We start from the raw sequence: 27,231 nt of genomic DNA, 5'->3' as shown, positions 1-27,231 counted from the left end.
ACCTCATTCTCCTTTAATAGTTTTCTTTCATGCTGAGGTTTACAGTAAGATCCGCAGCCCATCTGTGCAAAGCCTGCCCGGTGAGCACACACACATGCACACAAAAGAAAAATCTAATCTGGTGATAGAGACTGCAGCCGATTTAAACTCACATCAACTTAATGAGGCATCAGCTAAATTACTTTTAGCGCTATAATGCGACAATCTAATCCAGAGGTGAACTTGGAAAAATGTTCAATAGAAAACTGTAGAGCAAGGATAAAACCAACTGCTTCGTGCACGCTAAGGTTTTCCTTCCAAAATTTAAAGCATTTGAAGTTACATATCTATATTTATGACTCCTGTTTTCTTCTTGGTCTACTTCTTAGACTTTTATTCTCTAAAACATCACCTTTATACAGTGTAAACCACTACAAACAGAAGCTTTCATTAAAGAAGCTTGACATTCACAACCAGACTACTTAGTAATAAAGCTTCCACTTATGATGGGAACACCTACCCAGATCTAGTAGCCAGAACTTGCAGCTGTCTGATGGGTCGTCCCCTGATAAATCCATTGAGAAAAACGGACTCAAAGACACCAAGGACTCGATCCCACGGGCCATGTTCACTGAGTATTAAGCCTCTGGATTTTAGACTTATTCTGTTAAAGCATTTCCACACGTATGAGAGCTTTTCTGAAAGAAAATCCTATGCTAATCTGAACAGCTTTGGAAAGGTCTTGTAATTAAATAAGCGTTGCCGATATTCCACAGAGAGGAAGTGTGAAGTCCGGAGTGAGGATGAAGGAGAAGTCAAATGCTGCATTATACCGTAGGATGTTTTCCTCTCCCTCCTTTGTATCTCCTCTTCCTCCCACCCTCCCTAGCGAGTGGGCTGCTGTGAGGATATCTCCTGTTCCAAAGGGACGTCTGGAAACATGCGGCTCATCTACCGTATTACCCTTCGTAGAAGCACCCACACAGCTTGTGTGGGCGGGTACATATTTTACAGGCATTAGGATGCATACAAGTTGTGCAGTATGCTTGGAATAAATATAGACTTGGTTATGAAATCCATCTGAAGTGAGCAGGAAAAAAGGCTCACCGGCAAATATAGAGGTGAGATGCACAAAGATGTCTCAGTGTAACTCTAAATGAGACTTCGTGTCTTTCCCTGGGCTCTAAACCAACCCTCTCCTGTAGGTACAGAAGTGCTAAAACCTGATTTTGGCTGGAGGTTATCAGTGGCAGAGCTTTTTACAGGATGCTTCTGTTTTTAAGCTGCACTAGAAGCATAACGTTTGATCAATAAGTATATTATAGGTTACAAACTAAGAATATATGATTTTCAGGAACAATTTTTGAAATAAAAAGTGACACCATAAAACCAGAAGCAAAAATCCTTTTCAGACTATTTCTTTGGTTTGAACTTGTCTCTATTTTGTAAAAACCCTGATGAGACACAGAGTGCGAATAGGAATAGATTCCTGGCATAGGCGACACCCTGATTTCCCAACAAACGACTTTCTCTTAAATTCCAAGGAAAAGCACACAAAAAAAACTCCCAACAAAACAAGAAAAAGGAAGAAAAAGACAGCATAGATGTTTTATTCACTTTTGTCCACCACCTACACAGACAGTTTTTTCTTTTATTGCAACAACCCCTGCAGTGAGAGCCTCCTTTTCATTACTCCCTCTGGCCACATAAAGAACAAAACTAACTGACTGTGAAAGTGCAGTCAAGGAATCACAAACATGATAGGATGCAAAAACAGAACAGCTGGAGTTGAAACTGTTCAATAAGCAGTTGGGAAATGTTTCCCCTGGTTTCTGCTGACCTCTTTGAGTAAATCATTCCGCTAACTCTAATGCAGACTTTCCCTTCACTGACTAAAAAGAGGCTGTGAGCCAAATATCTCCATAGAAACAAACAGCCCAGATCTCACCCACTCTTCCAGATTCCAAAATCTAAAAGGCACAATCAGTGGACAAGGGAGCCGTCTTTAACTCTTACTTACTTTGCAGTATTAAAAAAAAAAAATATTTTCACAATTTTTTACAATGAGTGTATGTGTTTAGGTCACAAGGAGATTAATATTGTATAATTGGAGGTAAAAACAAGTAGTAGAAACTGCACCTGCATCAAGAAAAAAGCCAGTGGGCAGGAGCATTTCCAGGTGAAGCTAAAAATAAAACCCCTGATATTTGTTACTCCTGTTATTGTTAGTCCTCATTTCATAAGGGCAGAGGACTCAAACAGCCATATTCAGGATCAGTGAGGTGCTTTAAACAAATCTACTGGGAAAATGTATTTTCTCCAACATGTCAAGTTCAAGACATGTCTGCGGTTCATTCAGACTGATTGACACCTTTCCCACTGATATTAATGGGTTAACTAAGGTTGACCCGCTAGCAATCAGCACTTAGCTTCCTTTCCATTGGCAAAAAAGTTGCATCTGACCCCCAGTTGGCAAGCTGTCTGGACTCTGACCCCCAACCACTCGTGTCTGGTGACATCACGTTGGTTTAACAATGATGTTGTCACCAATGAGATAGAATTCAGGAAAGTAAACAATGGAGAGCAACATGTAAGAAAGCCAGGCGTTATACGTGTGCTTTATTGTTTCGCTCTTTTTTTGTCCTTCTGAACCCTCTTACTAGTGCTTCACCATGTTTTTCAAATGTAAGCAGAGTTATTTTGGCTTCAGAAGCAACTACCGCAGTGTGTCTACGTCCGTTTACGCTCAATGGTATCACGGAAATTATCTGGTCAGCCCGGGTCTGATGTTCACACTGTATGCTGATCAGAGCCAAGTCATTTGAAGACAAATTTAACCCCGGTCGCTTGCCGAGTCATTTGACCCGTGTCGACAAGAATCAAGGAGACGTTCCCACTTCCACTAACAGCCAATTGTTCCCAGGTTTAAATAGGTTTTGTTGGGGTTAGTTAGCAAGAAACTGTAAAATTGAGATAAGTCAAAGTTAATTTGCTTATCATTAAGAACTTTGCTGAGAGGCATGCTTAATTTAGAAATGGGTACAGCCTTCTCAGTATATTCAGAAGGGATTAGACTTGGCAATTGATATTTTAGTAATAATAATTATGCTAATCTCATATATGTTGCTTAGATCATCTTAAAACGTCTACTCTGTAATGAAATTTTGCAACCAAAGCTGTGTTTCTAATAAAAAAATTGAAACTATAATAAACCCTCACCAATGATAGGTTTAAAAATACATAGAGTTCTTTTATCATCTAATTTTCAACAGGAAACCAGAATAAGCTATAGCTGTTATCGATAGTCAAAGTTTTAGAAAAAACTAAAACGGGTCACTCACTAAATTTTGACAGGTGTAGCTGTATTGGATAAGTTTGAGAAAATTTTAATGCATCTAACCATGAAAATTATTAGCTTTGTTTTTTTTTATTTGAACAAATTACAACACTCCAAGAAAACAGGTGGCATTGCATGATATCATCGAACTGACCCACAAAACTGAAACTGAGCTGCCCCTGAGGAACAAGTGGAAAAACCCAAAGAGATTAAAAAAGTGTTTAGACAATTACATCAAACAATATGATAGAAGTCCATTCAATATCTCAACCAGTATGAAACTGGCTTATCTTTATGACCGATGCATACTTTGACATTACATCCTCCAGCACTTCACAATAGAAGGACACCTATGATTAGTGTTTGCTATGCTGGAGACATGAGCTGGTTCATGTTTAAGTCAAGAGGAGGGCTTCCAAAGGTAATAATGACGTAAGTTACTACTGAGAGGAAGTCAGGAATGTTTTTAAAGATAATTAGAAGAACTGTTCTTTAGATGTGTTCCTTACAGTTGCATAGCAACACTCGGAAATAGAAGCAGCTTTTTAATAAGAAACAGAGACTCTTTGGGTCAGCTGTGATATGTTTGCCAATAAAAAGAAATGGATCCTGTAAAGTTTTCTGTGTCCATGACTGCTGGTCTAGAAGTGCAAGTGTTAAGTGTTACGATTAATGGTGAGAAAAGCAAAAATTTAAGAAAACATGCTAATATATAATAGCTGTTGTGCGAGATACATCTAGGTGCGAACAATCCTTTTTTAATCCACTTATGTCTAAAGAAATTGAGTAAATGCTCTGATCCTACCTTTGTGGTTGAATAGCCCTTCCATTTCCATGGAGGATCGGGAGTGAGCAATGCAGAGAATGGAACAAGGAACGATTCCCTCCTGAGCGGGAGAGCGGTCTGTGGTCCTGACCAAGCACCAGTCAGGTTTATCATGGAGCCGCTCCAGAACCTCCACAGTCTGGCCTCGTCGTACGGTGAGCTCCCCATTGCTGCCACTGTTACTGGCCACAAAGTCATGGATCACCACTGTCAGCTCACAGCCACCGGAGAGCTGCAAAGGAAGCAACAGATCATCACTTGTTAATATTTCAAACACAAAAAATGACCTGTGACAGGAATCTATTGAGCTTTACTTAATTTTAAATAGATTGTTGATCACTTAAAGCACCATACATAAGAAATAAGAGGTCATGCCAATGACACCATAAGTGGAGAGATCAATCATAGAGCCAAGAAACAAATTTAAGCCTCAGTAAGATATTTTAAAACAAATCAGAGATCTATTAAGCTAAATAAATAGATCATTAAGGCTTCAAGAGCTCAAGACTCTCGTAAGATAACAGGAAGGCTGAACTGGGTTCAGAGAAATAGCTCTGTTTTATTCTTTTGTGCTTTAGGTCGGTCATGGAACATACTGAATTTGGAAATGTTTCTTACCCCATTATTAATTAGTGTTAAAATAGTAACTAGAAATACATACGGTGATGCAATCAACATATGCCAACCTTGCTTTTCTCATATAAGGTTAACAATGTAATCTCTATATATTATCTTGTCTTTGTTTTTGAATACAATAAAATCCAGTTTTACCTTCACAGTTCTCTAACACAGCTTTATTTTCCCTTTCTGTTGCTAATGTAGATAAGGACTGCTCCAGGCACTAAAGCCAAAAACACCATTTTGACTATAGATTTAAACTGGAAAAAAATTGTAAATCTGCTACAAAAGTTTCATTAATGCCTCTCTCAAACATTTACTTTATTTTTTTTTATTAACTATTACTACAGGAGACATTTGTACATATCTAAAATCAACACATCAAAGTGTACATGTACAGTATAAAACCAAGAACAATCTGTTGCTATTTTAGCCCAGGCTTAATTAAACAGATATTTTAATTCATATCTAATACTGATGTAAACATTTCACATCATGCTGTCACAGACCTGGACAAAAATATTGTACTTAACCTGCACAAAAAATTATTCAGATAACCATGAATTCCCTAAAGCAGTTCTTTTAATGATGTCTCATACTTATTGCTTGTGACCTTTAACTATGTGCTGCTTTGTTTTAATGATTGTAAAAATAGTTTCACTAAATGAAATAAAATGCTACCATTGGAAGTTTTCTGCCTTTAATAAATTGGGTATATAAAATATTATGAAACTTACATAGATGTATGTATTCTTTTTAAAGCCTGAAAAATATTTAATATGTATGCCAGAAATCAAAACGTTACAGTATTGCATCATAACATGTTACTGTTGATTAAAAAAGTTCTATTAATTAGGAAAGTAATGATGAATATAAAATCAGGTGCATCTCCTGCGACTGGTATTCAGCTCCATTGTTCCATTCCTGTATTACACCAATTATAACATCTGACAAAAATGTCAGAATAAGCAACATACCCTTTGATAGTGTGGCAGAGCCAGAGAGCTGAGGAGCTGAGAAACAGGGTTTGAAATCTTCTCCTCAAGTTTATCAATCGTCTTCCACTCCCTCATCATGAAAGATGGTCAGAGTAGCAAAACAAGGTCTGGAGATCAGTGTGATGGTCAGGCGAGATCCCTAAAACGTTCCTGAATCAATCACCTTCGAGGACGATCAGTGAATACGGAGATGTCACCCTCAAAATATGTTAAGCTATTTTTTCTAAACCTGTGACATAGAAGATGTGTTTTTTTTAAACTATTCCAAAGCAAGATGAAAAGTTGTCCTCAAGCTCTCCTCTGAGGTCCTCACTTTTAGACTACTAAGGCTTGAATAATCTCCTCACGTAGATTTCCTCTCTGCAGCAGAACAATTTAATCCATCCTTCCTCTAACAACTGCTTCCAAAAATTGACCTGGCTGAGGCCCCACTTCATCGAAAAATAAGCACATTCCAGTAGAGTATAAGGTTAAAAAAAACAAAAAACGTTTGCCCAAATTGTAAAGCAAAGTTTGATGTGACAGGATAATGCAGTGCTCTTCTGTCTGGCAAGGAGACGAGCATCCTCTGTGAAGAGAGAGTGGGAGGCTGAAGCTGCCGATACACAAGTCATTCACTTCAGCACAGAAACACACCGGAACAGGAGCACACACACTCCCCCACAGCAACACAAGCACGCCACTGTCACTGCCTCCTGAATGCAATGTCTCATGCGAGTCCTCACAAAAAGAGAGGAACACAGAGATGCATTCAAAAAGTGGGAAAGAGATGCACATTCATGTGCACGTGTTCCTCTGTGTTCTGGATCTGTATGCATGCGAGCATCCTCCAAAGTGAGGGGACGGTTCTTCATAAATTAGCTTCTTTGAGGATTTTGACTGAAGCATGCAGATGCACATGCAGACATAGAATAATTGGCCTCATATCTGAAACAGTCCAATGTTGCGTAAAGCAGCTGGAGAGTTGCGATTTGCTCCACTCTAATAGTTAAACTATATAACTGAACATTATAATTTTCCTATTTCCCTGATTGCAGAGCAAGATGGCGAGGGCTAATCTGGGGTAAATCCAAGTCAAGTGTGAAAATAATGACCTGGTGCACTGCTCAGGTTTATAATTATTACAACACGAAGGAAGAGAAGGATTTATTTTTTATCCAACTGTGCTGGGTGTCAGCTTTACAATTGATCATACTGAACGTGGGAGGATAAGCCTTCTGTGGTGCGATAGCCACATATAACCACAGCTGATCGTTTCTGTTCCCAGAGAGCTAGGATCCTCTCTATAACACACACACACACCAGCAACACACACGCTGATTTAGAGTTCTGTCAGATGGGCTGTTTCTTCCACCCAACACAATCAAACACTTTCCCAGGAAGTGATTTCAGGACAGTTGTCTGCATCTAAGCAGGTTGCAGCTTCTGACGGACATGCATGACGGTACTGATCCTGACCAATCACAGACCAGCTATTATTACATAAAGAAAAAAAAGAGTGCTTTGTGATATAGGCAGGGAACTAAATAAAGCCTATAGAGGTAAAGCTTGGTGGCTATGAAGTAATGCGTTTGTGTGTGTGAGGTGCAACCTTGTCACTGTCCAGTGTGTTCTGGGATGTCCGGGAGGCGATAGAGATGGTGTCTGGTTGACTGCTGGCATCTCCTTGGCTGTCCAGCTCCTCTCCATCCCTTTAGGAAGATAAAAACATGACATGTTTATCAAAATGTTAAATTAAAAACAAACAATTGATGATTCTCTATATATTGCTGAACAGTGACTCAGCCCTTCCTCATTTTATTACATTACAGCCACAAAGTTCATAGTGTTTTATTGAAGTTTTGACAATACCAACACTAAGTGGTACTGTATTGCAAAGTGCAAGGATAGTAGAAACTAGCTAATGTTTTCGCACAAAAAAATCATTAACACGTGTCAATGATTTTTATTTAGCTGCCTGGTATAAATAATTCACAGACATATCTTTGCTTTACAATTTTACTGTTAAACACTAAAGATTTTTCTTACCTTTATCATAAATAGCTAAGGCTCAGTGAAACAGATATGGTGTTTAGCTCCATATTCAAAATAAAATAAAATAAAATAAATAATAACATGTTTATTGTAAACTTTAAACTGGACCAATCTTCTCTTAACAGTGGCTTTATTTTCTCAATTAAGGACATCCACTATAAAAGCTGACCCATCAGCAGATTCTCCAACTTGAGGTGTTGATCTCTCCACCACTCTGTTATAGGCTTCTCTAAACTTTAGTAATGCCAATTATGTTTTCCCCTAATAATGCTTCTTTGACAAACCTCAAATTGTATTTTTACCACCAATAAATTCTGTCTCCATTTACTATTTATACAAATTAGGTGACTTCTAAAGGTGATAGGTAGCATTAGCACTAACTTGTATTTAGGTAAAGTAAAATGGGCTGAATATAAATACATACCACTTTTTTTTTAATCATATTTGTAAAAACCTTGGAGAACTATTAACCCTTTTCATTAATATTAAGAACTATCCAATACAGCCTTGCTCTATCACAAAGTTCTTTAAGCCTTTTACTTTTGTTTTACAATTCATGTGGATGCGAACGACTTCTGTAACTAGCTGCTGGATCATTACCGTCTGCCTTTATGTTTAGCAGTAGTGGTTTTGGGGATGTGAATAGGCTCCTTGAGAGCTCCACGCAGGATGGTCCGTTCCTGGATGACCTCCCTGATGTGCTTGATCCAATCCTGCTTATTCTCAATACTTGATGCCTGGGACAAAGCACAGCACATGAGCGGCTCAAACAAAGGTACATATAAAATAAAAACTTACAACACTTTAGTATTTTTCTCTTGATCTGTTTTCTCAAATGAGTAAAAGCAGGTGTTTTTTTCACTGAGTGTAAATGAGTGGCCTGTTGACTGATGGCATTGTCTAATTGCGTAGAGAGGACAGAATGACATTTAATTACTGCTTTGTTGGATTCTACAAACTAGTCACTAATACATTCTCAATAAACTATGAATTCTTCATATTTTTTAAAACCACAACAGCTTCATCTACTTAAAGGTTTAGTAGAGGATTTTCGTGAATTTTTAAAAAGACCCACCCTCTCCACTTTAAACAAAAATGCACGTCTACAACTCTGTTCCCGCTCCAGAGAGGGAACGCCAATTAAACACGTGCGAGGGCGTGCGCAAGCCCATTTCTCCTCGTGCACGCTCTGTTTAAAACTTGCTGTATGCACTGCTCATACAAGCTTACTTTCCACAAGAAGATTTGGAATTTTTCCACTATGTCAAACTCACCACCTGTAAGTGAAAATGGGGATGAGCACGTAGGACGGCCTTATGTAAACATATCACCAGAATGATTGGCAGTTAGGGGGACTACTTATTTTGATGATCCACCTGGAAAAAGAATATCCTGCTCTATACCTTTAAGTTTCACCATGTAACCAGGTACCAGGGTTGCTGCAGATCTACGTTATATGAAATCCAGTATAAATGGCCATGCTATGCCGTGTTTAAACAGCTGCAGCTATAGCACTGTAAATATGAAGATACACTTCAGCATATTAGCAGGAGTTTACCTTTTAACAGCAGCCTTAAGGTGATGTTTGGCCTGGTTTAAATGTCCAGAATTCATTCTTAAGTAGGACTGCATTCAACTAACCATTACTTTGCAAATCTATTAATCTCTCTATTATTTTTTCGATTAATCGATTAATAATCGGATAGCCAAAGATTCTTTGAAGAAGACTTTTTACTAAATTAAACCGGGTGAAACTTTTCCACTTGAAGAGTTCTGAGATTTTTTTTTATCGTAAATGCAAAATGTTAATATATTTTTTTACAATCTTGGTATAATTACTGCTATAAAAGGGTTTCTCTCGCAGCTAAAGGCGTGTTTTACACTTTATACTCAGTTAACGATAAATTTATTACTAAATTAGTTGACCATTATTTCAATAAACGATTAGTCACGATTTATGTGATAAATTGTTTCAGACCTATTCTTAATGCTTTAGTGTTATATAATTGTTTTGTTGCGCGGTAGGTCCTAGATTCTATGTGAGTCTCTTATTTATACACAACATCTAGTTTAGAATATTCTAAGAAACATTCATGTATCTCCAGAAAGCAAAAATGTTTTCTTGTTGGATTGAGGGCTAATTAGTTGCTGGAGTTTGAATAATGACTCCTTATCTCTGTGCAAATGTTTGACTGATGCAGTGTTTAAGTGAAAACAACGGAAGGAGGAAAAGTGGCATTAAATGTATGGTGATGAATGGAATTTTGCAGGTATATTTGAGGTGACATGGCGTTTTACACGCTGCGTTTCCACAGTGATCGGAAGATCACCAGAACCGATATGTGAGCTACATTACAGAGATGGTGGACTGTTACCTCAGAGCTTATAATGGTTTACAAACTGATAATTCCTCAGTAGAAGCTTAGACAGGAAGACAATTCTAAATGATATATAAATCGAAGAAAATCAGAGTAAAAACTAACAATTCGAACATGAATTGATAAAATAATTTACATTTATCTGCTCAAATTCACACAAATCAATGTGTTTGATTTGTTGGGAGTCCATAGCTATGAGAAAGATTTAAATTTAAAAAGGAAATATTGTAGTGTAATAGAACATTTTAAGGATGTACAAGCCAATTTACAATGGAAAATAAACTGCATGTAATAGAGCTACATGTTAATTTTGAAACAAGCTTTATGAAAACTGATGAGTCTGGCTGCTAAACTGAATTTCTGCTAAAAAGTAGATCTGTGTACAAATTTAGGTTTACCCCATAAAGATCTCAGCTTTTAGGGGTTGGAAAACAGTCGTCTTTTTTCCAACACCATAAAACCATCAGTGACCTACCCCTGATTATTTAAAGGAATGTGAATAAAGGGCAAGTGGTTAAATGGGATTCACCTTTAGCCACCTTCATATGAACAATATGAGCACTTCAAAATAGTTTTTTCGACTCTCCAAATATTTTGTTATTCCACTTCTATCTTTAAGTGCTCTGAGAAGGAAACCACAGAGCATCGCTGGTTCATACCTTGAGGACAATCTTGTTGTCTGAGGTCGGCGTCCTGCCAAGCCACAACGCAAACTTACAAGGATCCCCCTCCACATGTTCCGTCACTCCGAGCTCTGATGTCTGTAGAAAAAAGCCGAAAACAAGAGGAGTTATACTTACAATGGAACTACAGTCAGCAGGGCTTTTGTTAACCAACACAACACATGTCGAAGGGATTTATTGTAGTAAATTAGGGATCTTCTTACAAAGAGCTTGCTCTTGTAGAGGTATTTACTGCGACCGTTTGAGTCTTTAACTTCCTTGCTAAAGACCAGGGACATCTCAAAGAGAAACAGATGTCGGTCACGGCCTTTCCGGATGAGAGTCTTTGGATCCCAAACCTGGAAGGACTCCTGCAGTATCAGCTCGCCCTGGGAGTCAATGTTCCCATCAAACCCTGAGAAATCAAAATAAGATCTGATCAAGCAAAGGATCAATTCTGCTACACTGGCACATTTGGACACAACATACAATATTATACTTTAGCATTTATCACATTACATCAAAAAACCTAAATTTGTTTTATTAAGAGTGTAGGTGATGGGAAATACAGGTATAAATAATTGCTTTTATAAAGACTAAAATTAAAATGTATTATAAACTAGTTTTTATTTTATATACCGTATATTATATTTAATTTAGTTTGATAGAGTGAGCTTGCAAATCTTTATATAATTCAAATTTGACTACATTTTAGTAATTATAGAAGTGGTCAAATGACTGCTGGAAACATAGAGCTGAGTTAGAAAATATTTTCAGAGGAAAACTAAATACTGCATGATTCTGGCTTCTACTAAAATAAGAGGTCATGTGTAAAGGAGAGATGCAGCGATCCGATACCTGAATCATATCGGCTCCAATATTGACTGAATAGCTGGATCAGATATTGGTAAATTTAATATTGGAGATCAAATCCAGTTTACTTTACATGAAACTGTTATTTATTTATGTTTCCTGCTTTCTGTTAATAGATAATATAAAGTACATTTATATCTATGATTATTTGTTACCTTTTATCAACAAAGTTTCTTCCAAGGATAAAGCCTTCACTCACATGGCAAGATATATGGTTTGGATCGGTATCGGATATCAGCTGATACGATCAGCCCAGGTATAGGTATCGGAATAAATTGTTGCATCCCTAGTATAAAGTTAGCAATAAACCATCAGTTGCTCTGACACGAGGTAATCAGATCAAACTTTTTGTCCTATATGAAAGTGGTGGAAAAATTAACAATGTACATCATGAAATTACCATCCCTGTGGTGAAACATGGTGGTGGTATGATAATGTGGGAAGCTTTGATTGGAGGAAAGGCATCGATTAATCTATGCTGACATACAAAGTTTTTAAACTTTTTCTGTGTTAATTTCTCGAAAAATTAAAGCTGAGAAACATGTTAATCTTTACTCTACAATTGTGCCCTGCCGAGTGTTGGTAGATCTTTAAATGAGCACACTGAAGAATCTGCTTATAAAATGAAAAAGAAAAAAAAAAACAGAACAAAATATCAAAGAGGTTAAAAAGTAATGTTAACATAAAGTCTCCCAACTCACAGCTAAAAGAAAATGACAGAGATAGTAAAAAAAAATGATTCATGGCAGTTTAGTCGGTAGCTGAGAATGGAAAGCTGTTATTTTGTTTTACAGAAAAATACACCAAAGTCTATTTTTCTGTAAATGTGGGGAGTTTACTCTGTTTTCACAGTCACATCATTGGGACCTATGTCCTTATGGGGACCAAAATCCTGGTCCCCATTAGGTAAAGTTTTTTTCTTTGAGCCAGGGTTAGGTTTAGGACTAAGGAGTTAATCCAGTTTAGGCAAGGGTTAGGCATATGTTGGTTATAGTTAGAGTTAGGGAAAGGGTCTGGTTTAGGACATATTAAATTAATACAAGTCAATGAAAGGCCTCCATATGTTATGAAAACAAGAATGCGTGTATGCGGGTGTGTGCATGATCTGAGTGTACACACCTTCCAGCATAGAGAGGTGCATGGCATCATTGGCTCTCTTTGGAACGCTGAGCATCACTTCAAGCCCATCCTTGATCTCACCTTTGCCTTCCTCACAGCACGTCAACAACTCCTTTAGATGTGACATATAGACATGTTTCCCATTAAATTAAAAATATTTCTGACATGAGTAAATTTCCACTCCATTTTTCAGGTCTATGTCTTCTTTTTTTCATTTTCAACTTAAAATTTTGCAGATGACTGATCATATTTCAAATGAAATACATTTGAAACGTTCTGTACCTTAAGGAGTAACTGGTATTTTGTGATCCGCTGGACGGGCTTGATGAGGTAAGAAGAGATTGAGTTGGCAAGACGATGTCTTTGCTGAATTTCCTGTGGATTAAAATAAGAAATTGCTATATAAGTAAATAAAAAGTTTGTTAAATCAACATTCTTTTGATATTCCTATGCTTTACTCACATCGAAGTAAGGTCCAGCATGCTCTAGGATGAGCTGCGTGGAGTCGGGTTTGTTCTTGCAGTAGTTCACATACATCTGGAATTTATCAGCCTTAATACAACAGATTACAATAATGTATTAGATCAAAGATACTAATGCTAATAGCAAAAACACCAACTACAAGAATTCTCACAACATCGCATGTTGTTTTTATACCATGTTCTAGGTCAAAACTTGATTCTGATTATAATATAAGTAAGAACAACCATAAAATTGTTCTGGTCAAATAGCCTGACCGTATTAAAGGTTGTTCTGGCTCCCTCTGAAATGATACTTTGCATAATTAAACATAAGAAAAACACGGCTTCATATTTCTCTGGGAATGGTTATCTGACACCAGCTCCAGCACTTTTGGATGAATGGGTGTGTAACCAAAGTTGTAAAGCCTGACATCACAGAACTGTAAATGATACCCTTAAAGAAAAAAAAAAAATGCCAACAAATGCCTAAAAGTAAAATGCATCAGTCAGATATGGGTTGAATGTGAAGATGCAGGATTGCACAGCTTCTCACAGCAATTTCTCACTAGAGTAATCCACTACATGACAGCACATATGAATAAAAGGTGCTAATATTACAACAAATCTGAAAAATCATGTATTAGAGTTGTAATTACTGCGTTATAGCAGAAATTAAATAAAATAAGAACAATAAAAGCACAGAATTCAAAACATGCTCTCTTACCCAGGTCACAAAACAATGACCAACATCCTCTGGGAGTTGCTCATACTTCTCAAGCTCCTTCAGGAAGATGCTGTTTAGAGGGGAACACATTTACATGACCATTATAAAAATTACCTGCCTTTTTAAAAATAAGTCAAATTAAAATGATATTTCTATTTCTGAGACAAAACTATAGACATTGCTGCTTAACTGACTTGTGATGAAATTCGTAGAGATCCTGCATGTTCCCAAAGATGATGTGTTCCTTGTTGACAATACCAGGAGGAATCTCCTCCACACCACTGGTCATTTCCCACAAGTATGTCTGCACAAATACAAGCATATGAAAACAGTTTATTAGATACCGATGCAGGTAGCTAAAGCAATGAACACGTTAGATTTAAGTGTGACTATTCTAGACAATGGAAACTATTAGTGAGTTAAAGCAAAAAACACAGATGATCCTGGTCAGTATCCAGTCATACTGTACAGACAAACTGGGTCATATGATGTCTTAAGAAATTAAAATATATTAAAGTGAATGGGACTGTGCGTATTTCTAGCGACTGTCTGACCGAGATAGACCATGGGCCCATTTCGGTTGGTGATGCAGAAATTTGATGGGAGGGTCATAAGTCGGAGAAGACAAGAGACATGATGGCAAAGTAAAAAAAAAAATAACACAACCTTTTGGAAAAATACAAATGAAAATATTTAAAGTGCAGCATAAACTGATCAGTTCCATAGAACTAACGTGAAAATGTTTATCATTCAGACTTACAGGTGGTGCGAATGCAACCTGTTGGATGGACTTGAACATGCACAAACTATTAAAGTAAAATGTTACTGCCTGTACATTTAACTGCTTATCCGCATGAGTCATGTGATCAGTTCATGGACTCTCTATTAGGAGCTGATATGCTCTCAAGAAAATGGATTAAGGCTTTAAAGGTATAGTGAAGGATTTCTGCAAATTTTTGAACAAATCCACCTTCTCAAGCGAAAAAAAAAAAAAATGCAAATGCACAACTCTGTACCCGCTCCCGAGAGGGAACACCTATTAAATTTGTCCGAGAGCGTTCTCCTCATGCAAGCTCTGTATAAAATTTGTTTTCATCACTCATACAAGCTTACTTTTCAAAAGAAGATTTGCAATTTTCACTATGTCAGACTCACCACCAGTAGGTGGTTGCATAAAGATATCACCAGAATGATTGACATTTAGGAGGACCACTTATTTTGATAATCCACCCGGGAAAAAAAATAAAAAATAAACATTCTCCACTATACCTTTAATAGTCAAGAGGGGTGTTTTGGCTTTCAGAGGCTCTAGGAAACGATATAATGCAATACTCACATCCATACATTCACGCAGGTCTCTGACATATGCTTTCTCTGTTTGAATCAGCTCAGCCATAATGAATCTGGAAGACAGAGAGAGAGAGAGAGAGAGAGAGAGAGAGACAATAGAGTAGTAAATTTGCTTAGTTAAATAAATAACATAAATGAAGTAAAACACATTGAAATAAAGCCAAATTATTAACAATGTTCATGTTTTTGCCGTCATGTATCTACAAATATAGCAGTAACTGAGCCATTTGCGGATCATTTTACCTGTTCTGATATTTTGCAGAGGAATAATCTTTTTTGAATTACAAAAGCATTAGTTTATGCTATTGTTATGAATCTATGAAAGTTATTGACAATATAAATGTATAAAAACTATTCCTTATTTTTTTTTTGTTCTTATAGTTTTTTATTCACAGATGTAATTTTGATCGTTTTAATCAGGTTAGTCAATGTTGCTGCACCACATTGCACTCTATGTGCTATTTTTCCATTCATAATATTGTTTTTCTTTTTAACCATTAGCTGAGAGCAGCACAATGCTGATCAAGTATATTTAATAAATACAGTTAGAATAAATAATATTGAATCAGTGGGGAAGAAATGTCAATATTAGGTGCCTGTAGATGCATTATCGTTCATCCAAACTGTTTGTTTTACAATGTCGGTATCTCTGGCAGACAGCATGGTTCTTTTTGGATGCATTCAATTAAAAACTTGGTTGTGATATTATCTGCAGCAGTTTGACTATTTTTTCCTCTCAGCATCTAAGCCAAATAGAGAATGGATTAAATGCCAAGTCTTGAGTATTTATAGGGAAAGTCCGAAAAAGTCTCAGGTCTCTGTAGAGAGAAAATATGTTCTCATCAAATCCACGACATCTGTTGTATAAATATAAAACTTTGCATTGCAAAAGTGAACAATTTGTCCTCAGTCCTAAAAAAAACATAATAATAATTTTCTATATTTTCATATTTAATCATTATTTTCTGTCTTTATTTTATCCACCATCAGAGGAACTGCTAGAGAATGACTTATTTATATATTTATAGATAAATATTATTATATTTAGAAAACTTATCAGTTTTAATATGTACCCTATTGGAAATAATAAGATGAAAAGGCCTTTATGCCCTTACAGTAATAAAATGCATTAAAACCTGTTAATAATGAACTTTTCAATAACAACTGGTTATCCCTGCTTTCATATTGTCCACTCTTGCATTGAAACTGAACTAAAGAAGGTGTGGACGGTTTTCCTATTTTTGCTCTGGGGAAATTTGGAAGCCCTTTTTTAAATTATCAATTAAAACCTTTGTTCCTAATTTTGAATAGTTACGATGTTTTAATTTGACAAATAAATGATTAACAATAAATGTAATAAAAATTTGTTTTAAATAAATAAATGTATTAACATTCTGAGTGAATGGAAGGGCTTTTATATTAATAGGTGAAAATGTCCCTATAATGTCACGGCTAGTTTAGATGTAAGAAAATGCTGCATATTCATTATGTTTCCTAAATGATCTAAACAAATTTAATGTGCCGTTTATTTATGTGGTCCATTATTGTTAGTAAAGCATGCCAACAGTGGATCGCCTCACCAATAGGCTTCATTGTCTCTTCATTACATCAGTTCAGAAATACGAATAATATTTAAGTCTAAAGTCTTTAGGGAACAAGTCAAAGTTAAAGTCTGACATCTTTTTGTGATTTAATTGCGAGTCGAGTCGAAATCTCAAACTTGAGTCACCATCTCTGACAAAAGGCCAACCTGGCTTGCTATAAGCCTCTTTCCCACTGAAATCAACGCGTTAACACATGTTTTGTAAACATGGGTCGACCCGCTAACACTCAGTGTATGGCTGGTGAGAGGCCTGTCCACCCGCAGCTGCGTGTCTGGTGACACCATCACGCTGGGTTCACGCTGATGATGTCACCAGTGCGACAGTAATTAAGAAAGTAGACATTAAAGAGCAACATGTAAGGAAGCCAGGGCGCAGTCAGTGTGCTTTATTGCTTCGCTCTTTTATTTGTCCAAATCTCTCTGACCAGCACTGCGGCAAGTTTATCGAACGTAAACAGAGTTTCTTCAGCTTCCTAAATCAGAAGCGACTGGCGTGGTGGGTTGAAGTCCGTATGTTGCGTTCAACGGTGGCATATAATTCGGCGGGTCAACCCAGCTCTGGTGTTCCCACAGCATGCCCATCAGAGCGGTGGCAATTTTAATGCAGGTGGCTTGCCAAGTCGCTTGACCAGGGTAGACACGAGTCAGTGAGCTTTTCACACTGCCACTAAAAGCAGATTGTTCCCAAGTTAAACAGGTTTTTCGGCCAGTGGAAAAGGGCTAATCGAGAGCTAAATCCCAGAGTAAAATGTGAACAATGTTTGTTTTATCACCATTCATGACTCCTTCTGTTTGAGAGAAATCACAGAAAGTATCAAAATGGTCTGTTTAGGTGGCTAATTTATTAAGCATCAACGCATAACATTATTAGCTTATGCCTTTGGATGCATTGTTTATGCTTATTTAGAATTGAAAACAGTTCAAAAGGCAAATCTGCAAAAAATATTAATATTTTACTCTGAACTATCCTGAGCTGCCTTTTAACCAAACTACAAATCTTTTAAATTCTTACTCTTTTCTCCGGGCTGATTTCCTCTTCTCCTCATTGAGTTCATGTGCAGCATCCCTCAACTTGACCTCTGACCCCGGAGCAGTGGCTGGGATGATGTCCAGCTGCAGCTCTTTGCTCTAAAGACACAGCAGGTTGTGGTTATAATGTGGCACATAACAGGTAGGTGGGTTATTCCACGCTGTAATGTGTTTGCCTTCTGTTGGCAGATGTTCATTAAACAAAGTTTGAACAGGAAGAGGCAGTAACAGACGATGAGTTTGGACCATCTGGTTTCTGCACACAATAAAATAAAAAGCAGCAATGAGACTAGTTGGAAAAAAAAAATTAAATCTCCGGATTTGTTTCATTTGGAAAGTAGTCATGGTCTTATTTTACATGAAGATTTAAAAAGTTATCTCTATGCCAGTTTTTGTATATATACTGTATATTATTAGTATATAAATAAAACATAAAAGGGACAGGTGCTGAAAAAAAGCTGACAAACACTTACAGCCTTGTTTGAATCGGAGGAGATGCCGAGTGCCGTTTCCAGGCTGGTTCGATATTTGTCCATGCGGATAGAGAAGTCCCTGTAGCGCTTGTCCACGGAGGACACCCATTTCTTTATCTCCAGAGCGTGGGCGTGGCCCTTGTCACAAAACCCATCCGCCAGCTGGATCAACAGCTTCACCCGCTCTTTGGTTTGCTGTCAATAGGCGGACATTCAGGGAGGCGGCAGAGAGAGGTAGTGCCCACAGAGAAAAGGTAGATGAGGGAAAGAAAGAGTTTGGAATCATGTGTTGCTTGGTGGACATAATAGCTTGCTCTCTGACACACAATAACAGTGACACAGCAAAGAGGACAATAAAGGGCCCTGGAAACGGGCCTCACAGTGGAGCCAGGCTGACATATATATCAGGTAAAAATACAGAATACCTCACAATCGAAAAAAATAAGAAAGAAAGTCATTTCCACCTGGTTCTTGCCTTGCTTTGCAAATAACCAGCAACCTAAGAGGAAGACATACCTTTGCTGTGATCTGGAAGTCTTCATGCTCCTTCAGCAGCTCCTGCGTATGATGAATGCTCGACCCTGTGGAAGTGTGCGTGGACAGGTAGAACTCCCCAGTGTCATGGATCCATTCCAGGGCCTGAAGAATTGACCAATCATGAGTGAGCGCCGACACAATAGAGATTTTAGATAGCCTACATGTCTGCCTCACAGAAGCATTAAATCTTATCACACTATCTATACAAACTATATTAAAATAAACTGAAAATGGATTAAAATAAAATAAATAAAAAAATATAACCATTTAAGCCACTTTTATTTTTGCAACACTCATTTAAATACTTTTTTTTCTACCTTATCACCCTTATTATAAACAGCATTTTTCAACATTTTAAAATAACTCATATAAATTTGTTTTAAAATTGAAATAATGAACTGTGAGAATCCAAATAAGAATACATTTGGCCACATTTCTAAAATTACAGCTATTCAACAATAGGTAAGTCATTTACAACTTCTTTTATAGCGCCCTAGTTAGGGCCTTTATTTATTGCCTGTTTACTTTAAGACCAGGCCCTGGAGGTGATTGTGCCCTGGCCTGCAATGGCAGAACTGGTCCAGTCAAACTGTGAGAGCAAAAGGCATTCAGACCCCGGGGATAAAACCTGGAAAGGTTTAGAATAGCCTTGTTCCAGAAAACAAGTGTGATGTCATTTAGGTCTTATAGGCCAAGAATTTATGCTTAAGAGTGTTTGATTCTGACACCACCAGAGGGAGCTAAGTGTATAGTAGTAGACCTCAACTACACCACCTGCAAAACTATTTACATCACATCATATTTCATATACTTGCTGTAAAATGATGATGAAAACATGGAAAGTTTATATGCTGCACAAACTTTGCAAAAATGAAACAGAACCAGATATCAGCTTAGTTTAAAAAGCAGTAGTTAATTTCTTATAGAATAAAATCTCTCCCCAACTATTATGCTCCTCAAGGAAATGAAGAAAGGGGCTTAACTAACACATTAGCCTTTTTTTAACTTTGTCAATAACTGTGAAACATAATGTGGAAATAGTTAAAAAAATTTGGCTAACTTAGCACTGATCCTGATATTTTTTTACTATTTATATCTCTGTATAATGGGTTAAATTGTAAGGTTAGTGATCTTATCTTTTAGGTTTAAACAACATCATCCAAGCCAATATATAGACACACACCTGTTTTGCACTTCGTTCAAACACCACATATTGCTGGCACTGGTCCAGCCTCCTCTTCCTCATGGTCCAGAAGTGAAGGACTCTGTTCTCTCTCTGCAGTAACTCATTCAAGATATCTGATAAAATGGGAAAAAAAGTATCTGCTCAATTCTAAAGGTTTACAAAATGTCTGCAGATAAAGGCTTTAATTATGGTCTTAGAGAAAAGAAAAAACTGCTATAGGAAATTCACAAGAAACAGCAATGATTACAGTGTTCAGAGTTTTGTTGTTTACATACTTTTGACCTGAGTCTCTGGAGCTTTGACATGGGACAACATGCCAGGCATGTTGACACTATTTCTGTGCAGATACTTCAAGAACACATCAGCGTTACGTCTGGCTAATGTACAAGCCTGTAAACACACAGAAAGGAGAAAATCAACACCCACCATCTCTTCTTTGAAGATCAGCTCGAAAATCCCTGAAATACATGCTCAGGCGTTTATTTATTATCTGAAGTTTTTCCTCACACCTTAAGAAATGCTTCTTTCTGCTCCAGATGTTTGCTGACCATAGGAGTGACATGATCAGTCTCGCTGTTTGGCCCCAGTTTATCAGCACCGCCACACCAGTCCTCTTCTCGCTTGTACTCCTGTTCCAGGCTTTCCAGGACGCTGCACACCTGATCAACACAAATAGGATTTAGCTTCTAAATTAATGTTCGCTTTTATATCCCCTCCCAAAATAAGTATTTTGTGCACAAACATTGGAATAGTGTAATAAAAAGTTTTCTAGATCAGATTTATCTTGTGCCACCTCTGTAATAACTGATAATCAGTGTTGAACTACTGTTATCCACAGAGCATCTGTAAATAAATACCTGTTCAGAGGTTTTGTAGAAGGCCACAGATGCATTAACCAGTTTGAGTCTGTCTTCCATCTTTAGCATGAGCTGCTGCCAGTGGTCAGCCACCTTCAAGTCAACAACAAGCATCAACTGTAAAACCCACACTTTACTTTCCCTGTTTATATATTTAAAAAATGAAGCACACCTTTTCTGCACAGTCTCTGATCATATCCATGTCGTAGTGGTTTGCCTGGAGAAGAGCTTCGGCCTTCTGCTGAACTTGCAATGCACTCTGATGGGTTTTCTGCATCAGCAGTGAGATAAAATCAATCATTTTAAATAGCATATTAAAGACAGTCTTGAGTCTCTTTCATGCTGATCCTATGAGTCTTTTTTTGGGCGGAAAATGTTTAGGTAGAGGCTAACAAGAACTAAAAACTGATTCTCAGGTTAAACAGCCTTGATGACTTTTTTAAAACAGGAACTCAAAAATCTAAATTTTTCCAATAAGAAATGATTCATACCTAGATGTAAACAACATTGCTTGGTGTGTTAGAGTAGGTGTTGGAAAGATAACATTTACACATGCCCTATCTGTACCATTGGTTACTTCAATGGCCCTATTGGTGAGTTTGTTCCGACTTTACCTTTTAACCTTTTTTAGAGCACTCAGTGAAATACTTTCAAAATCTAAATTTCAGGCCAATAGTGTTATTGGAATCCAGGACAAGACCTTTATACTTTTGTAACATTAAAAAAATAGAGATATTTTGATGGCAAAAATTAATGTTGATGTAATAACAAGAAACGCCAACTTGCCCAAATATATTAAGAAAAATAACAAAAATGGTTCTATAAGAAATTTATGAAAAACACTTTGAGAGTGAAAGAAACCATTTTTTTTATTTTTTTGGTACAACATAACCATAGAGGCATTAACGCTTATACTGGCACTATGTTTTTGGTTGATAAACCTAACCTAAACCTGTTAACTGGGCTTATTAACTTTTCAATTAACTTTTTACGTTTTTTCTTGACTTGTTAACTTTTTTTCGACTTAATTTACAGTAGGTTCTATATCATTCAAGGGCTCATCTAATTGGTCAAAGGCCAAAATAAGATGTACAGCCATGTAGCAGTGTCTTTGCTGAATGGCTGGATATAGATCTTGTGCTTCTAGACCTCACTTAAAGATCAGGGGACTCATTTGTAAGGGGTATGCAACTAATCAAAAACGGTAACTTGCCCTTTAAAGGGTTAATCCTGTTACTTCCAATTATGCCCAGAACCAAAGAATCCTTGTGAAGGAGAGGAGAACTTTCCTCAAGAAAAACAAAATATGTCTGGCTACCTTCTAGGTGTTAAGTGGAAGGTTACTACAAGTTCTTGTTTTTCTTTTTCTGTTTTAGTGCATATGTTGTATTTATAAAAAGGCAGGTCAGGGACAGATGTTTGTTATAATGAGCCAACAATGCAGCCAACGAAACAATGCAGCCAACATAATCCATGGCAAAGGAGAGATGAAAATAAAGGCAAAATGGTTATGTGTAATGATACAACAGAAATTTCTATTTCATATGGGAAACTCTATACGAGTAGGAGAAGAAGGAGAACTTTTGACAGCAAAAGTTGAAGAATAAAGTCTAAAGGCAGTGGAGAAGCAGAAGAAGGTAAGATGTTAACATCTTAAGAAAATGTAAGATGGATTTTTTTTTCTTAGTAATCTGAAACAGGAAGAAATATGTATATGGTTTCAATCATATATATACATATATATAGAAACTTTACCTCGATTGCATGTTGAAATTGTTCATGCTCCTTCTGCAGCTGTTCAGCCTCTTGTAGTGAACTTGCTGTGATGAGACCTGCATTCAGCATCGACTCTCCATTACGGATCCAACCTAAAACCTGCAGAACAAACAGAAAGTATTTATTCACGTTTTAGTCCATATCTGGATCATGTTAAATGATTGGCTTACCATTTACTCTTTAAAATGTATTATTTAACAGGTTTATGATTCTTTCATGTTTTTGTTTTAGGTACTGTATATTTCCAAACTGTCATCCCATCCTTGCATCTTCTCTAATTCATTCATGTCACACCTTAGTTCTTCACATGACCCCTGCCCCAAAAACAACAATTCCCCACGTGTTGTCGAGGCATTGGGCCCCACAAGGAGCTGTCGGCCCCCACAACATGCCATTTTCCCTGAAAATGGGCCCTAAATTGTGTTAAAAACGAGGGCACCCACACACACACAGACAAACACCTCACATGCATGAAGCCAGCAGCTCCACATATCTTTTCCCCTCACAGTTATGCAGGCCTAGTTCTAGCCGCAGGGCAGACTCACAAAGAATCTTCCCTCCCTCTCTGACTCAGCAGGCACACTTGCTGTGTGGGTGATGGCCAGAACTGTAGCTGACGCTGAACTATAAAAGTGATGATGCAACCCTGACTCCTGTTTAAGACTCCTAGGACATTTTTTCCATTATGCCTGTGATGCCCTCAGGTGGCATAAAATCTATTAAATGTAGTTTTCGCATCATACAGTCAATCCACTCCAATCTTTTCCCTGCCGCCTAAAGCCAATCTGATGCCCTCGCATTAACCTTTCATTATTACATGTTCTGGCCACAGCTCGGATTTATTTAAGATGCACTCTTTTTAAATTACACACAGACTTTAATGCTAACAGGTAAGCTACTACTGGAACAGCAAATTACAAACAATAAAAATTATTTCAAATACAGATTACTATATAAAAACAATTAGAGATGATTTGTGGAATCGGCTGTTGACCAGGAGATGACGTTCATCTGATGGCTAATCAATTGGAAAATCAAATATAAAATATTTTTTTACTACCGGTAATCAATTCAGGCAACATACTTCATACCATTTCTTCCACCAAGTATCCCTAAAATAAAAACAATCTGCATTTTATTTACTATTACTGAGTAAAGTGGCCTCAATGCATCTATTTTCAGTATTAGTGAGGTGCAGTAATTGAAATCCTCTCTTCTAGACAAAGCATTTCTATGTTTAGCTTAGGCTGTGAGAGAGCAATGTTTTTAATCAATAACAGGAAGGCTAAAGGGTGTACAGCATCCTTTTGACCTGCTAAAATCTGTAAGTTAGCAGACTTGTAGAAATCTCAGAGTTAAAATACGGATAGATATCAATAAGGAATACCTATGAACTGAGGTTTTATAAATGCTAGCTGTGCTAATAGATAACATAAGACACTAAAATTTGTATAAAAGTGAACCTCTCTTTATGTTTTAAAAATGAGTAGAAACTAGGTCGCTCTCCTATAAATAAAATGCATTGTTTATGTTCTTCCAATAAAAGCAAATAAAAAAGGCACACATCAATAAAACAGGGATGCAAGATATAATCGGCCCCCTATCGGTATCGGCCTTAAAACTGAATATCGGACATCGGCCACCCTAACCGATATTTAACCCGATATTTGATCAGCTTCTGAGTTTCTAAAGTCTTAAAAAAAAAAAAAAAAATTACTACTTCTTCTTCTTCCTCAAAAACCTTTTTTTTACAGAATTATAAACTTCTAAAGACGAGGGAAAAAATATTGATACATTAAAATATCACAATATCTTCCTATGCTGATATATTGCCATTTAAAAACACCATATCAATCTCTTTTACTAATGAAATATTGCTATATGTCATCGTTATGCTACGAAATCCCCCGAAAAGTCACAAAATTTTGCCATATTTTTATGTTGATATATTGACGCGGTATCGATCTATTTTACTAACAAAATCTCACAAGAATTTGCAAAATATCACGAGAGTTTGTAACAGAACGAGGACATTTCACGAGATTTTGAAAGTAAAATAGATCAATACCGCATTTTTAAAAATCAATTTGATATCAGCATATGAAAATATATTTGAGTATATTATTTTTCAAAGTGTCAGAAATGGATAACAAAACTGCTATTTTCAATGCAGCTTTAATATCGGTATCGATATCAGTTATCGGCTACATGAGTTTTAAAATATCGGCATATCGGCAAAAATCCCAATATCGTGCATCCCTACAATAAAGTATTAATAATAATGATGATAAAGTATTAATTGATGTTTCATATAGTGACTTATAGGAGATCTGTAGTTTTCTATATTAGTATTAGCACATGAGAAAATAATAACCAGTCATTCGCTCATCATTTCAGTCCACAGCCTAAAATGAACAGGACAGAAAAAGATATGCAGCAAAACATACATGCTAGTATTTAGAGTTAGAAGTCTTATGCAGACTAATGAATATCTATGACATCCCTCTCACATGTAATATTACATTTGTATCATTCTGTCAGATAACTCCAAATGCTGCAGTGTGTTTTGATTTTTGTCTTATATTTATATTGTTTTCCTCTTGCTTCACTTTTAATTCTGACACATTTAATTCAATTTTCACAAGACGTGAACTATGCTGTTACTTGACTGCATCAATACGATAAGAGCTTGTATAAAAAACTTTTCTCCATTATAATTTATTTTGCTTTGAAATATAAGCCAACAAAATTACTCCAAATGAGTGTTGATTTGTTATTGCCCACAAAAACTGAATGATAACAGACAAAGAATAACTACACTGAAACAATAATCCCTTTTTTACTGTTTTTGATGCCAGATGCATTTTCTGGATAAGTATAATAACAGACATGAGAATTGATAACTTTGTTTTCTTTTCTTTTAGGCAATACAAGAAATGGGGAATCAAATAGTGCTCCACTAAAAATTTACAGCTCCAGGTCTCTATTGGGATTAAAAAGATTAAGGGTTAAAGCTAAAGATGAGAAAAATACACCAATGAAATCACAGAGCAATAATTGAATGTAACTAAAATTAATTAATAGAAAGCTTATTTCAGAAAATGCTCTCTGAGATTAATTCTTACAGGAGAATTAAAACTTATGTTAGCACCTTCTATACCCTTACAAATCTGTATCAGTCAGATAAGGTTATTTATTAATGTTTATGAGTTGTTAGTACTTTTCAAACCTTTCTGGTGTAAGAATGACTTCACATAGATATAGTTTTCATGTCACTAAAAAACTGCTTCTTTCTCCCTCCCTTCCTATAGGTGGATTACTTCACATTTTGCATTACAATTAACACATACTGTTCATCAAACAACATACATTACTATGCCTAACCCCACTGATAGTGCAATTATGAGATGCTGCCCAACTAGATTCAGTTTTATCTCTACAGTGACAATAAAGCTGCTTCTTCTTCTTGACAAGTTATTATAATCTTATTAAAAGTGAGTGAATGTCACTTACCGGTAATTTTATTTTATTTTATATGATGTAGAATTCTAAAATAACCCTGGTAATCTACATGTAGAGAAATCACTGCAGAAAAGACGAGATCAAGCTAACAGTAAGTAAAGACATTTCCTTCTGCAATCTGTCAGTATTTAGAAACCATTCCTGTTGCTACTGTACTTGCATATTATTGTTAGCAGGTGTAATTTGTACTAAATGCCTATAAAAAGATTTGTAATTAGTGAAGCTTTACTCATAATGTTTGTAAAACCTAACAAAATCCTTGCAGAAAAGACTTACTGAAGGTTGTGGCAACAGCTGTATTTCTAAACCCTTCTAATAAAAGTGCCGCTAAAGTAAAAACAAGGCAGTTAGAAAAAATACCCCAATACATAATTTCATGATAAACCAGCCAAGACATGATTCCCCTCGAAACATTTTGACAGATTATCAACAAACATAACCAAAGAGCCAAGTGGCGCTCAAAGAGAACCTCTAAAACACCAGGAAAAAGCAAAGTGTAGTACTCAAACATCATGTCCTCTGAACAAAAACCTACAAGACTCCACTATGCAAGGATTGGGATGTTTATATTTGGTTAGAGTTTGAAGTTGAAAATTTGAGCAAGCAAGAAAAACACTACAGTCAGCAGTCCAGTTCTTTGGATGTCAATGAACACCATACATTTGACGGAAGAACAGTTCTGCACATCAAACCAATAACAACATGCAAAAAAGGTACATTTCCATGTTTGAACATTTCTTAAAACATATTGTAAAGGGAGACTTCATATATCTGTTGGAAGGATGAATGGAGAAATGTAGTGGGAATATTCTGACTGAACATTTATAAGTAGGATGATACTCCTGAAAGCAAAGGCAGGTAAATTCAATTGCTCTCAGATAACAAAAGA

At 36.6% G+C, this 27,231-nt stretch overlaps 1 protein-coding gene across 5 annotated transcripts in view; it reads right to left on the bottom strand.

Annotated features, from left to right (window-relative positions):
* Positions 1-27,231, bottom strand: part of LOC107101584 (triple functional domain protein-like) — a 94,659-nt gene that overhangs the window by 22,260 nt on the left and 45,168 nt on the right. For all 5 annotated transcript variants that reach the window (XM_015400544.1, XM_015400545.1, XM_015400547.1 and 2 more), the window contains 20 exons: positions 22,800-22,919; positions 21,217-21,315; positions 21,045-21,137; positions 20,697-20,846; positions 20,463-20,577; positions 20,185-20,300; positions 18,981-19,103; positions 18,465-18,659; positions 17,975-18,090; positions 15,346-15,412; positions 14,204-14,313; positions 14,010-14,079; positions 13,287-13,376; positions 13,107-13,199; positions 12,825-12,936; positions 11,057-11,247; positions 10,830-10,931; positions 8,393-8,529; positions 7,350-7,449; positions 4,122-4,374 (listed from right to left, as the gene is read on the bottom strand). In XM_015400544.1, the coding sequence (XP_015256030.1) occupies positions 4,122-4,374; positions 7,350-7,449; positions 8,393-8,529; positions 10,830-10,931; positions 11,057-11,247; positions 12,825-12,936; positions 13,107-13,199; positions 13,287-13,376; positions 14,010-14,079; positions 14,204-14,313; positions 15,346-15,412; positions 17,975-18,090; positions 18,465-18,659; positions 18,981-19,103; positions 20,185-20,300; positions 20,463-20,577; positions 20,697-20,846; positions 21,045-21,137; positions 21,217-21,315; positions 22,800-22,919 (2,452 nt within the window). The remainder of the gene's footprint in view (positions 1-4,121; positions 4,375-7,349; positions 7,450-8,392; positions 8,530-10,829; positions 10,932-11,056; positions 11,248-12,824; positions 12,937-13,106; positions 13,200-13,286; positions 13,377-14,009; positions 14,080-14,203; positions 14,314-15,345; positions 15,413-17,974; positions 18,091-18,464; positions 18,660-18,980; positions 19,104-20,184; positions 20,301-20,462; positions 20,578-20,696; positions 20,847-21,044; positions 21,138-21,216; positions 21,316-22,799; positions 22,920-27,231) is intronic.

Source organism: Cyprinodon variegatus, unplaced genomic scaffold (assembly GCF_000732505.1).
Source record: "Cyprinodon variegatus isolate N-32 unplaced genomic scaffold, C_variegatus-1.0 Scaffold1116, whole genome shotgun sequence".
Classification (NCBI taxonomy): Eukaryota; Metazoa; Chordata; class Actinopteri; order Cyprinodontiformes; family Cyprinodontidae; genus Cyprinodon; species Cyprinodon variegatus.
The sequence above is the reverse complement of the archived record's forward strand: the minus strand, read 5'-3'. Positions and strand labels throughout refer to the sequence as shown.